Below are 13,054 nucleotides of genomic sequence, written 5' to 3'. Positions count from 1 at the left end.
GCAAAAAGAACAGTTGATTGACATATTGCAAAACAATGTCCTACATTCACCCCAGTACAGAGATCTGGGCCTAAATCCATCGTTTTTTTTCTCGCCATTCCAGTTTGAACCCAGCCATATGCAAATCAGTCTTGACCCTGTGCCCCATGGGAACAGTCCAGCCGGAACTGCCAAGCCTGGTCCTCCCTGGACCGGTTTCAGACTTGGGTCCCTGGCTCACTTTGCCACTGGATTCAAGCTAGCCTGGCTGATGACGGCTGATTAGCCAGAACCGGTCCCAGGATGCTTGTTTCCGGTCCAGGGAAGACATGGCTTGGCAGTTCAGGCTGGATTGTTCCCATGAGGCACAAGGTCAGACTGATTTGCATATGGCCATGTCTGAACCGAGGTGGCGGAGTGAGCTAAAGAATGATGATGGATTAAACCCAGATCAGTTGACTGGGGTTGAGTGTTTGCAATGTTTAACACGCCGTCCATCATCCCCTTTGGTTTTGCTTTGTTCGCCCTAAGTTGGCAGGGTATGCCCAGACGTGGGTCCCTTGCTCACTTTGCCACTGGATTTAAGCTAGCTTGGCTGATGATGGCTGATTAGCCAGAAACCGGTCCTAGGATGCTTGTTTCCGGTCCAGGGAAGTCATGGCTTGGCAGTTCGGGCTGGACTGTTCCCATGAGGTACAGGGTCAGATGAATTTGCATATGGCCATGTCTGAACCGGGGTGGCGGAGTGAGCTAAAGAATGATGATGGATTAAACCCAGATCAGTTGACTGGGGGTGAGTGTTTGCAATGTTCAACACTCCGTCCATCATCACCTTTGGATTTGCTTTGTTCGCCCTAAGTTGACAGGGTATGCCCAGACGTGGGTCCCTTGCTCACTTTGCCACTGGATTCAAGCTAGTCTGGCTGGTGACGGCTAATTAGCCAGAAACCGGTCCCAGGATGCTTGTTCCGGTCCAGGGAAGACATGGCTTGGCAGTTCGGGCTGGACTGTCCCCATGAGGCACAGGGTCAGACTGATTTGCATATGGCCATGTCTCAACCGGGGTGGCGGAGTGAGCTAAAGAATGATGATGGATCAAACCCAGATCAGTTGACTGGGGGTGAGTGTTTGCAACGTTCAACACTCCGTCCACCATCCCCTTTGATTTTGCTTTGTTCGCCCTAAATTGTCAAGGTATTCCCAGACATGGGTCCCTTGCTCACTTTGCCACTGGATTCAAGCTTGCCTGGCTGATCAGTCAGAAACCGGTCCCAGGATGCTTGTTCCCTGTCCAGGGAAAACATGGCTTGGCAGTTCGGGCTGGACTGTTCATACATTGTTCATACACTGAAGCCCAATCGCTAGACTAAAGCTCCACCATATCTTGCTCCTTAGAGCTTATAGCCAGAACCTGTTTTTGTGTAATAGTTAATCAGGCAGCTTTTATTTCGGTTAAAAAATCATAAAATGCACACATACATTTTGTTCATCTATACAAAGAAAATTCCTTTAATGTCAATACAGTCCATAAATAAAAACATTCATACCATTTAGGCACTATGTAATACACATTTGGTCATTGGCTTTCTGGGTGTTAAAGACCCACTGGTTTACATTTGTAGTTGAGTATTCAGAGTGGTGGCTGTCACCAAGTATCACAGGTGGGGAGGGGTTTGGGTTAGGAAAATAAAATAAAAATGACTTGCCTTCCTCCTCGACTGCGGCTTCAACGCAGCATTGCGGTTGGTCTGAGTGCTGTGATTTGGCACTCAGACAGGCAGTGGGAGGCTGTGCATTAGAGCCTGGTGGGGTACATGCAAAGTGAGCATGACTGCTTAGTTGGGCCAAGATGGCAGCCAGTCAGTTGTGCCCACTTAAGTGCCCACCACTCCTCCCCTTTCTGGCTGTGATTTAGCCAACCCCGCCCCTATTAAACTGGAAAAATAAATGACAATAACGCAGGGGCCTATTTCGATGTCGGTCGGAAAGGCTCCAAACGGCTTTCAGATTTTCCTAACCAGTGTCGGAACCTATGTTTCCAACTGACTCGGAAATATTTCCGACCGATTACAATGGAAAGGTAACCGTTTGGTCATTCTGACTCGGTTCCTTCCGGCATTCGGAAACTCAGAGTCATTCGGAGCCGAATCATACAGGTTAATGGACTGTGTATTCGACCGACCTATTACGATGTCTGATTTGGACAGCCTTTCCGAATCGGTCTGTCTGACACAAAACAGCTTTCGGACACTGACTTTGGGGACCCGTAAGCAGGCCCCCCTTCACCCGGAGGCCTCCAGTTGGGACCCATGGGGGTACCCATGGTACGCCTTTTTACAACCATGATCAGTGTGGCAGGCACCATGGGGTGCCCGCCACAGGGTGCAAGGTTTTCCGCAACCACCCTTTTTTCAATGGGAGCCTGTGTTGTCAGTCGAAACACAGGCTCGCTTTCAAGTCAATGGGAGTCCGACCGAAGGATGCTCGTAAACATCGTAATTGGTCAGTCGGAATCCCCGAACCCGAGTTGATCGGAAACGATTCCGACAAGAAACGGTTGGAATGCTTACCGACCGATAGTAATGAGGCCCCTAGGATTTTCTTTTTCCTTATACACTGCCCAGAATGCAGTGGGGCGATGCTCCTCCGCCTTAGCAGAGGAGCCACTGCCACTGAGTGTTCAACAGCTTAGCTGGAGCATAATTTGGTTATGCACCCCCCAGTTGTTTGTACTTTTGAAACCAGTACAGAGGGTAACCAGTATTATGCATACATTTGACAAATGCTTGTTATTTGAAGAATAGCACATTTATAAATTTTGTGACGAAGAGGCCTAAACTTTACCAGGACTTTTAAAGGGAGGAAATAAAGGGAGGTGAATGGTTCGAAGTTGACAAATGATTTGTGGGCATTGCCACTGCTATCCCAGAGCAGTGGAGTGATTTTTTGTCGCTCTTATTCCGCATGTTTAATAATCTATGCTGGATACGTGTGCAAAGCTCCTCATGTCATAAATCATGTGATATCACTTCAGGTGATCTAGATGGGGTCAATGGCCTGGTGGCCTGATTTGTATCCTCCAAGCTGTACCAAATGTTTGAGAGGTATGCTATAGTTCATTCCTAGATATCCCTGGAGTCAGACATATATTATTTCTGTAAACAGGCTGTGGTACTTAATGCAGTTACTCAAAGTCCCACCACTGCTTCTTTAGAAGAGCAGAGAATTATGAAAAGAGAAGATGCTCTCAATTTTCATTTGTTGAAAGTGGAAAAAAACGATGGCAGTTCATTCGCTCTACTATTATTTTAGGCAGGCTCGATGAAATGTTAACTTTTACATGTTTGTTGATTGTTTACTCGTTTTCCTGTGTCCTAAATAAATATGCTAATGCTGGGTTATGATAGTCATTATTGTGGCTCCAAATGCATTCCTATATTTTGCGGAAGAAATCATCTTAACATTCGTAGCTAATACCTGGAACCTGTTTGTAGAAATAAGCTGGCCAGAATGGAGAGAATGAGAATGGAGAGAGCAGAGGAAGTCCAACTGTATGCACTGCCCTCAACTGTGAAAAGTAAAATGGTATTGCATTGTAAGAATATCTCTAGAGGTAAACATAAATCATTTTCTGTTATAGGCTGCATCACTAGATGTCCCTGGAGTGGGACATGGACCACTTCTGAAACCAGGCTGCAGCACCATAAGTTATTACTTAGATGCCCTTTGGTAAAAAAACACATCTTTTCTCCAGGAGGCTGCAGTACCTTAGGTCTTTGCTAGAGGGCCACGTGGTCAGACACAAGGAGCTTCCTAAAACATGGTGCATTAACTCAGGCTGTTACTGGAAGTCCCTAGAGTCAGACAGAAATGCTTTTCGTTAACAGGCTGCAGTAACATTGGTCATTATTAAAGGTCCTTGGTGTCAGAAAAAAATGCCTCCAACAGCAAGCAGTAGTGTGCCATTACTAGAGGACCCTGCAGTCAGACACGCATCATTTTGTGAAACAGAGTGTAGCTGATTAGGCTTTTATTATTGGTCACTGGAGCCAGACATATGTTCTTCCTGTAATTAGGTTCCTGGACTTTATACAATTACTCAAGGCCCCGGAGGGGTCTACTTCTGCTCTTTCAAGATACCAGAGAGCAGATTCCCATTTGTTAAAAGTGAAAAGAAACAATGGCAAAAAGTTGACTGTGCTTTACTTTTGAAAAAGTCTGACTGCAAAGAGGGTGTGGCTTCAACAAAAAATGTGCATGTCAACTTTCACAAGTATATTGATTTTTACTCTGGTTTTATTAGTTCACAGTTTTATCAAGCGCAGTTCAACCCAGACTGGGACACTTCACTTTACGAGTTAAACAGCAGTGGAGAGCAGGAACCCTTCCGAATAGAAACTGAAGAAACACTAAAACAATTAGATGCTACCAAAAATACAATTGTCCAAAAGAGAGTAGTAGAGTGGCAGAACAAATGAGCAAATCAGAGTGTGAACAGACGGGAATAACATGGAAGATTTGAAAGACAAGTTATAAGAGCTGAACAAAGGGGTAGATGGTTGATAGGATTAGAGGATAGGTTGGAGGGAGCAGGAGAACACACAGAAGCGACAGAGAATATAGGGCATCAATGAACATTAGAGGATATTGGATACTGGGACAGGTAGCAGGCAGCGTGAGGGATGACTGTAAAAAGAGGAGGGAAAACAGATGTGTGGCATATAGGTCTCCATTAGGAAATGTGAGAAAATGTTTATCAGGAAAGAGTTCGGGAAGGAAAAGAGCGCAAGAGGATTGTAGAGAAAAAAGAAGATGAAAAATATGCAGAATAGTATTTATGTAACAAAGTAGAAATTTAGCAGGTGGTTATGTCGTTTTTTGTAGGATTTTGAAAAGATCATGTTTTGATGGATGCCTTCAGGTAAAAGGTTCCAAAGAAATAGGGAAGTGCCGGGAAAGGATTGGGTTACAACAAGTTGTGTCCTGAACTACTTCGATTCAAGCATGAATGAAACCCTTGCTGTTCCTGAGTTTTTTTTTTAACAATCGCCAAAGATTTTTAGCAAAGATGATAAGTAGGCTGGATTTTGCTAATGGATGGCTGTGAACGTGATTCAAGCAAACTTGAATTTAATTATTTCTTCAATGGTTAGCCAGTGTAATTTATGATACGTTGTGGTGATGCACTAGAGGCTAGTCTGGCATTTGAGTCCATAAAGGCAGTAAAGTAAGTCAAGAATGATATATTGATACCTTCAGGAAGTAATTTCCATGGTAAGGTTGTGATATGACAGATGGATGACCAGACAAAAGCCTTTTTGTTTTAGGAGGGGCTCTACGTTTTGAGGAATTAGAGAGTAGCTCTTGCAGATTTTATGGTGTGCTCAATGTAAGAGGATCTATAAAGATGTGAGTCTAGCCTGATGACGGGTTTAGCCTCAGAGGCAAGAGACGATCTGCAATCCATTGTTTGAAGTTATAAGATCCAGTTGTGGTCCAATTTAGATTTCTGCTGATGATGAAGTAGGTAACATTCTGTTTTTTCTGGGGTTAAGTTTTAGGAAGGTGCAAGACATTCATTCATCAACAAAAGCCTGACATGCAATTTTTTAGAATGTGTATCTTATTGATAGAAGAGATTGTCACATACATTTGGGTGTCATCGTATTGAATATTGAAGGATTGCAAGACCAAAATTCTTCGTTCTGTCTTTCAAAGGGTCCATGTATAAATTAAACAAAGTTGGAGCATGGACTGATCCTTGCAGAACTCCACAGGTAATTTAATCAGAGCCTGAGGAGAAGTGTCCAAGCTTTATCATTTGTTTGTGTTATGGCAAGAATAATTTGAACCAAGGAAGATCTGTTACATGGAAGCACATTCGGCAGTCCAGAATGTCGATAAGCCTCTGGTAACATGTGAAATCAAAGGCTGCTGAATGATAGAGCAAGACCAGAAGACAGGCATCACCTTTATCTAGAATGGAATTAATGTTTAAAGAATTTTTAGTATGGCAGTTACAGAGCTGCAAACTTTATAAAACCTTAATTTGTAGAATGATTAGTAAGCACATTTTGATTATCACTGAATTCAGTTGGTCTAATACATGTTTCACAATTACCATACCAATCCAAGGAAGGCTTGTGATCAGTCTATAATGGGCAAGAAATGACGGATTTGCCTTTTCAATACAGGTGAAATTTTGCCAGTTTTTAGTGCATTTGGGAAGATATCTTCTTGGAAAGAGAAGTTAAAATAATTGACACCATACTTGCTTTTGATAATGGATAGTTGAATAAGGCCCTCATATGAAGGCATGTTTCAGAACTGTGATGATTTTGCTTAACTGCAGTTTAGACATTAATGCAGATTTAGACTGCGGATTATGAGCAGGAGGATGGTATGAAAGGGACTGATGTTGATTTGGGTATGAAGACTTTGAGTTGTTTCACTTTGTTGAGGAATTTTTTTTAAAATGTAATTCTTTGGAAACCAGTAGACAAGCCTGCCATGGGTTTGATATTGAATTTCGTAGTTTCAAATTGTTCTTTGGGTCGATTAAGAGGGTTCTGGATCTTGGTTTGAAGATAGCAAGCTTTAGCATTGAGAATGCTGGTTTGTGATGATAAGCATTCTCATGGCTCTAATTGCATTCCTATATATTGCAGAAGAAGGGACTCCCATATGCTTAACTAATTTATGCACTTATATGTAGAAGTGAGCAATCATTATCTGTTATTTGAAGTTTTCTTTATTGTTATGTGTTGAATGTGGTTTCCAGATTAAATGATAGCATGCAAAAACTAATAAGGAAACAGAGAATGAAGAGAAAGTGAGACTGGATAGCCATTGAATGAAAAATAGTTTCCTTAAATCAACAGTGGAAGGATACAAGTCTCCCAGTGAGAACACTGTGAGGCTGAAATGCTCCCAGATGGGGTAAATACACAAATTCAGAAGAAAAACATCAAATCAACAGCAGAGACCTGAGATTGAAGATAATCTCATTCAAGCATTGGAATGAGACAAAAATATTGAAAATGTAGGTCTGCAACAGACACTTAGAGCTGCCTGTGTAGCAAGACCTAAAATAAAGACCTAAAAAATGAAATCAGTAGTTTTAGATTTAGGCCTTTCACTCCTCTGAGCAAAATGGAGGGTAGATCCGCCGTTAGAATGAATAAGGATTAGGAAGTAATTCAAGGGAACATGACTAGATAGCCCTACACCCAGCTTTAAGAATGCTTATGCAACTCCAAATATGGAAGTCATAAACACAATGCAGTTTATGGAACGTCTTGAATTCGAGTTCTAATTCCAAGCTTTTGGGGTTTTTCCTTCTTAAAACATTCATCAGGAATCAATGGAAGTATTTTTGCTATTTGTCCTATATCGTACAATGTTTCTTTCTGTTTTATCAAAAACAAGTGTCTGACTGTCCTCAACTTTGAAAAAGAAATAGGTAGTACATAACTATAATTTTAGTCTGTTTAGGATTACTGAGATGGGGCTTTGACATTTGAATGGCATTATTACATAAACAGTGATTTGCAGTTTTATCACAATGACCCCTTATTTTGTATTTTGCTTGATGATTTTTGAGTACCAGAGGATTTAGTATACATCTCTACTTTATAAATATTCTGCCATTAGCTTACTTTAAACAACACATGTTTGCTGCGGCTAGTACAGCCATCATAATACTGTGTGCATTAGTGCTTTGTAAAAATCTACATAGTTTATTTTCGGGAGATGTTATCCAATCTTTGATAAAGAGTGAAATTGAGCTTCTTAAAATATTTACAGGAATATTTTAATTTTCACACGTGTTCTTATTTTATGGGCCCGTCACCCCTTCTTGTAGTCCTACGATGTGCATTTTACTTAAAGCTGCTGCACCTCGTAACTTATCATAGCAGATAATCAGCATCACAGGTTTATCTTTTCTTGTCTTCAGTTTAGATCCACATGCTGGATGTATCTTAAATGAGAATTCCTCAGAAACACTTTAAGAATAACTGTTTTATGCACTCTCAAAGACCAAACTGGGCACTTTGGGGGAGATTTACAGAGATTTTGCGCTGTGTTTGGCTCACAAAAGTGACGCAAAACGACACAAAATCTTTTTTTCCTAATTCACTTTCCAGCGCTAAACTAGCACTGGAAATAACGTAAAAGCATAGCTCTGCTTCGCATTATTTTGTGGCCTACCAAGGGTGGTGCGGTTGCGTTCCCATGCAACCACCCAAGGTTTCTCACACTAAACCCAATTTACTAAATACAGTAAATTGGCTTTATCGTGAGAAAACTGCGCCCTTTTAAACTAGGTGCAAGGAATGAGAAATGCTTCCATTTCTCCTTCCTTTACCGACTTTGCATGCGTGCTGCACTGTGCAGTACACATACAAAGTGGGAAAAGCTTTCCCTCAGGTCTATCCGTAGTATTTTGTACAGGAAGTGCATCCTTCCTGTACAAACCTATGCTAGACTAATGCACGCACCCTAGCGCTATGGCACTAAGTCGTGTGTGGCACACGGCCGCTGTAAACAGCCCCGGTGCAAGGGAAGGGGGAGGAGAGAGCCATATCTTAGAAAATATGGCGCTCTCCTGCTGATTCCCTGTCACGCAACGCAGCGCAGCCCTGCCGAAGGCCGCGCTGCGTTGAGTGAAGATTTGAAGATTTGGTAAATCTCCCCCTTTGTATACAACTAAGTAAACAATAGAGCAGTAAAAACAGAAAACAATTCACGAAATCAAAAACGAAATGTCTTTGTGCATTTTGTGGTCGAAAAATAGCGTGAGAACTTATTTTAAAGGGGATTTCCTGGTTTGAAAATCGTTATCGTGTGTTAAAATTCAGATTCCTCCATTTTATGAAAATCCCAATTCATAGAAGCTCAATAATCTTGCATTATCACCTAACATTTTATATGCAGTACATTTTGGTTAGCAGCTGCTTCCGTTTTCCCCGAGGAAGCAATTAGCTCCCAAAACATAAGCTAAATAACTCCCAAAACATATTGAGAGCGCGAGTTGAAGCTGGGATGTGATTGCTTGCTTTCTGGTTGACTCCTTCTGGGTGTTCTGTATTGTTCCTCCCGGTCCCCCTTTCTAATTCTGCTCGTTGGTCTTTTTGTTTTTGAAAATGCTGCCTTTGTGACTATTTCTGCCTATATGTCTGTACCTGTGTTGTTTTATATTAACTCTAATTTCATGGTGCTTAACTTTACCTTCTCTGTGTTTTTTTCTGTGCAGGTTGTTACAGAACCAAGTGGGCCAGCACTTTACCTTCGTTCTTACGGATATTGAGAGCAAGCAGAGATTTGGGTTCTGCCGCTTGACATCAGGAGGGAAGGTCTGCCTTTGCATATTAAGGTGGGTGAGCCACAGGAGAGCTAAGCCTGACCAGAATCACACCAATCAAATGATCGAAACCCTCAATTACTATGGTTGTCCATGGTTGACTATGTATAAACCAAAGACAATCATGGTTTGTTAATGAGCATTAAAATTTGGTGTGCGGTAGTTTATTGGGGAAGTGTTTCAAGCAGTTGTGATAGTCTGTATGTCATTGTTCTGCTTCTTAGCAGTGCTTTGAGGTCCTTCTTCTTTCTATTCATTCAAACCCAGCTTGTTGTTTGGTCAATTTCCAATATTCTTTTTTGTTGGTTATTTGTGAACTTAATTCTGATTGCCTTACCTGTTTCAAGATGAATCACGGTTAGGAGGGTGGTGATGTTATAACACCATTGCTTGTAGCTAGCTAGCTATAGCGGGTTGGAAAAGGAAGGATGCTCTCAGCGCCCTCATTAATAACCGCAGCCTACTCACTCCCATAGATACTGCTCAGACGTATTTTCCCCTCAAAATCTGCATAACCTCTGCTGTATTATGGAAATAACATTTGCTGGGGAAGATGTGACTGGCAAAATGAGATTTGAAAGTATTATGCAGGGTTTCTTGTGCGTTGCACGGTGGTTGAGCTCAGGTTGCTTTTGCTTTCTTGCTGGAACAACTGGCGCATAATTAGGAACGGATCCAATTCAATGGTGGGGCTCTCCCGGTGCCAATTAGCCGACTGCGCCTGAGCCTTTTCCTTGAATTCGATAGAACTGTCTCACCCGCATGCATTCAGCATATGTGTACAGACACCGGTATCTTTGCATATCCATATATGATTACATATAATCAATACATGTATATAATCACAGTAACTATATGCGCCCTTAACAAAGACGTTGACAGTTCATTGGCACACAAAAAAAAATCATATTTTATTTAGACGGGGTCTAAACTGACATCTTGGTTCCTTATTGATAGACTATATTTTTTTTAATTTGTAGTCTTTATTTATGCCTAATGTAAGACATACAGTTTTGCGGAAACATGTCTCCAATTGGCAGAGCATGCATATGTATGCATGTAGGTCTACTTTAAGCGTTTCGTGAGTGCAGTTTTAGGGAATTGTTTAACCCCTTCGCTGCGGCGGCTATTCCGCCGCAGCGCTAAAGGGGCGGGGCGGCCGCGCGGCCGCCGCATGCTGGTGACAGAACCGCTCCGTCACCAGCTACAGTTGAGCTGTGCTGGTGACGGAGCAGTTCCGTCATGACCCGCCCCGCTCATTAGAACGCCCGCGCAGGCGCGAAATCAGCGCCGCGCAGGCGCGGCGGCCGGGCCATGACGGAACCGCTCCGTCATCAGCACAGCTCAACTGTAGCTGATGACGGAGCGGTTCCGTCATCAGCATGGAAGGGGTTAAATATCTCCTACAGCCTCCCTCTTACCTCATGCAGAGGTAACCTAAGGTATGTAGAAAAAAAAAGAAAACTTTTAGCTAAAAAAAGTAGGTAGACACCAAGGCTATATAGGCTTTAGTATTCTTTAGTTCAAGTATTGTTTTATGGTTTGCTATCGTTTGTAACCAACCAGACTGTCATGGGTGAAATGAACTGTAATAGTTATTTGTTTTTATTTATAAATAAACTTAAACGTGCAATCAAACCAAGAACCATCATATGATTCAAGATTCAAACTTGTAAAGATGGGGGGTCGGTCCTTCTCCCATCTAGGCCCCAAATCCTGGAACGCGCTACCTATCGCCCTGAAATCAGAGACCGACTTATTTTGTTTTTGGAAAAAACTGAAGACTCTACTCTTCCAATAGATCTATCCTGTCGCTCTAGCTGGTTCATTGTACTGTTGTTGTGCCTTCTCTTTCTACTTTTGTCTATCCCTGGCGCCCGGAAACCCACTGCGGGTAGCTGTTGCGCATTATAAGTTCAATAAAATAAATAAATAAATAAAATATGGTCTCTGACTCCGCTTCATAATTTCATAAAAGTGGTTTGCCCTATGCATAGCGATAGATTTCTCTTGTTCTTTTATTTGCTTCTAACAAAATAGCTTTCTGCTAATTCAGTGAAATGATTATACATTTTTTCTTCCTAGTGGTGTGTGCCTTCTCTCACGTTTTCTTATTTGCAGCAGCTCCTCATGAGTTTAGCAAGTTGCAATAAGATCTTGTGTAGGTATCGACCGCCCAGTTAATATTTTGTTTTGTCATATAAGTACAAACTTCTGTGGAAAATATTGGCTGTGTCTCCTCCTGTTCCTTGAGGCAGCTCTGGGTTCCCCAAAAATGGAACCCAGAGTCTTCCATGTACTGTAACATTCACTGACACACACACACACACCCAGGACTTGCATATAGAATGCATGTGCTGCACAGTACTACATCCTTAAGGTAATGTACCATTCATATGCACATATACACCCATCAAATGTATATCACACACACTGAGCAGCACTACACACCAAACCGATGTAGGCCAAGGGTGAGTTAAGCACACAGACTCACTCCACTGCCAAAGGTAAAAAGACCTGTTCACTCCTACTGATTAATACACGTGTGCTGCCACCACCGCACTCCTGCTGCTTAACTCCTGGTATTTTGGCAAACTAAAAAGAAGTGTAAGTTTTGTCATTTTCAAACCGTTGCAGAAGTGCTTTAACGTACCCAAAAATCTTTGATTGAAAAGCTTGCATGGGCTTGTTTATAACATCACTTTATCTGCCAATATCTATAGAGTAGGTCTATCTTTGTGATATTAAAGAAATGGAATGCAAAGCGCAGCTGGATTAAAAAATCCCAGGTTAATCGTGGGTATTAACATTACTTAGGGCCATTTGACAAGGAAGCTATAAAACAGCTATCCCTTTACTCAATCTCACCTGAGACAGCGCATGTGCAATCACTTGAGAGATATTTTGTTAACTTACAAAAAAGGGCTTCATCGTTTCTCTTATTTATTTGCTTTTTGTTGGTCAGCACGTGCCATTTTCACATTCTCTTTGTGTGTTTGTAATTCTGTGGTGCATGGACCACTTACAGATTCCTGTCGGTGGCCAGTGTCCTTTCACTGGTTGTATGTTTCAGGAGGTACTTTTTTAATTAGGTCTCGCTGCTGTTAGCAGCGCATAGCGCTGCTCCAGCGAAAGACCTATTGTTGTGGGTTTGCCGTGAATGGAGGACAGGGGGTGGGCACTCGCTTTCCATCGGCGATTTCATCGCCTGTACGCGCACGTCCAGGCCGGCGCCGTGCACATCCCCTGTCCAACATTCAGAGCAAGTCAGGCTTTCGAAATCGCACGCACACAGAGACACATACACACACACACACAGCCACACTCATGCATGCGCATACACACAGGCACACACACGCAGCCAGCCCCCCCCTTGAACACACACACAGACACGCACACATACACACACAGACACGCACACACACACAGACACGCACACACACACGCACACACACACGCGCACACACACCCCCCTCTACAACTAAGCCCCACTCACCTCATCGGCGGCCTCAGTCGCCACTCCTGACTTCTGCAGCTCAGTCGCCACTCCTGACTTCTGCAGCCACAGCGCGACAGCCGTGACGCTCCCGAACTTCCGGTTGTCCTGTACGTGCCGATGAAACCTCTCTAGGGGAGCTCAGAAGCGAGTAGAAGTTGTTCGCAAGTTCTTATCTTCAGCAAGGCACAGATCCGCGTCAGCCCGGCCCTGGG

The 13,054-nt window shown here is 42.8% G+C and overlaps 1 protein-coding gene across 2 annotated transcripts in view; it reads left to right on the top strand.

The window, feature by feature from the left end:
• The window catches only part of DENND1B (DENN domain containing 1B), a 1,279,546-nt gene that overhangs the window by 460,422 nt on the left and 806,070 nt on the right, over positions 1-13,054 (top strand). For both annotated transcript variants that reach the window (XM_086954825.1, XM_086954820.1), the window contains exon 5: positions 9,236-9,355. In XM_086954825.1, the coding sequence (XP_086810951.1) occupies positions 9,236-9,355 (120 nt within the window). The remainder of the gene's footprint in view (positions 1-9,235; positions 9,356-13,054) is intronic.

The sequence above is a fragment of the Lissotriton vulgaris genome, chromosome 1_1, assembly GCF_964263255.1.
Source record: "Lissotriton vulgaris chromosome 1_1, aLisVul1.2, whole genome shotgun sequence".
Lineage (NCBI taxonomy): Eukaryota > Metazoa > Chordata > Amphibia > Caudata > Salamandridae > Lissotriton > Lissotriton vulgaris.
Note: the sequence above shows the minus strand (reverse complement) of the source record. Positions and strands in the feature narration are given on the sequence as shown.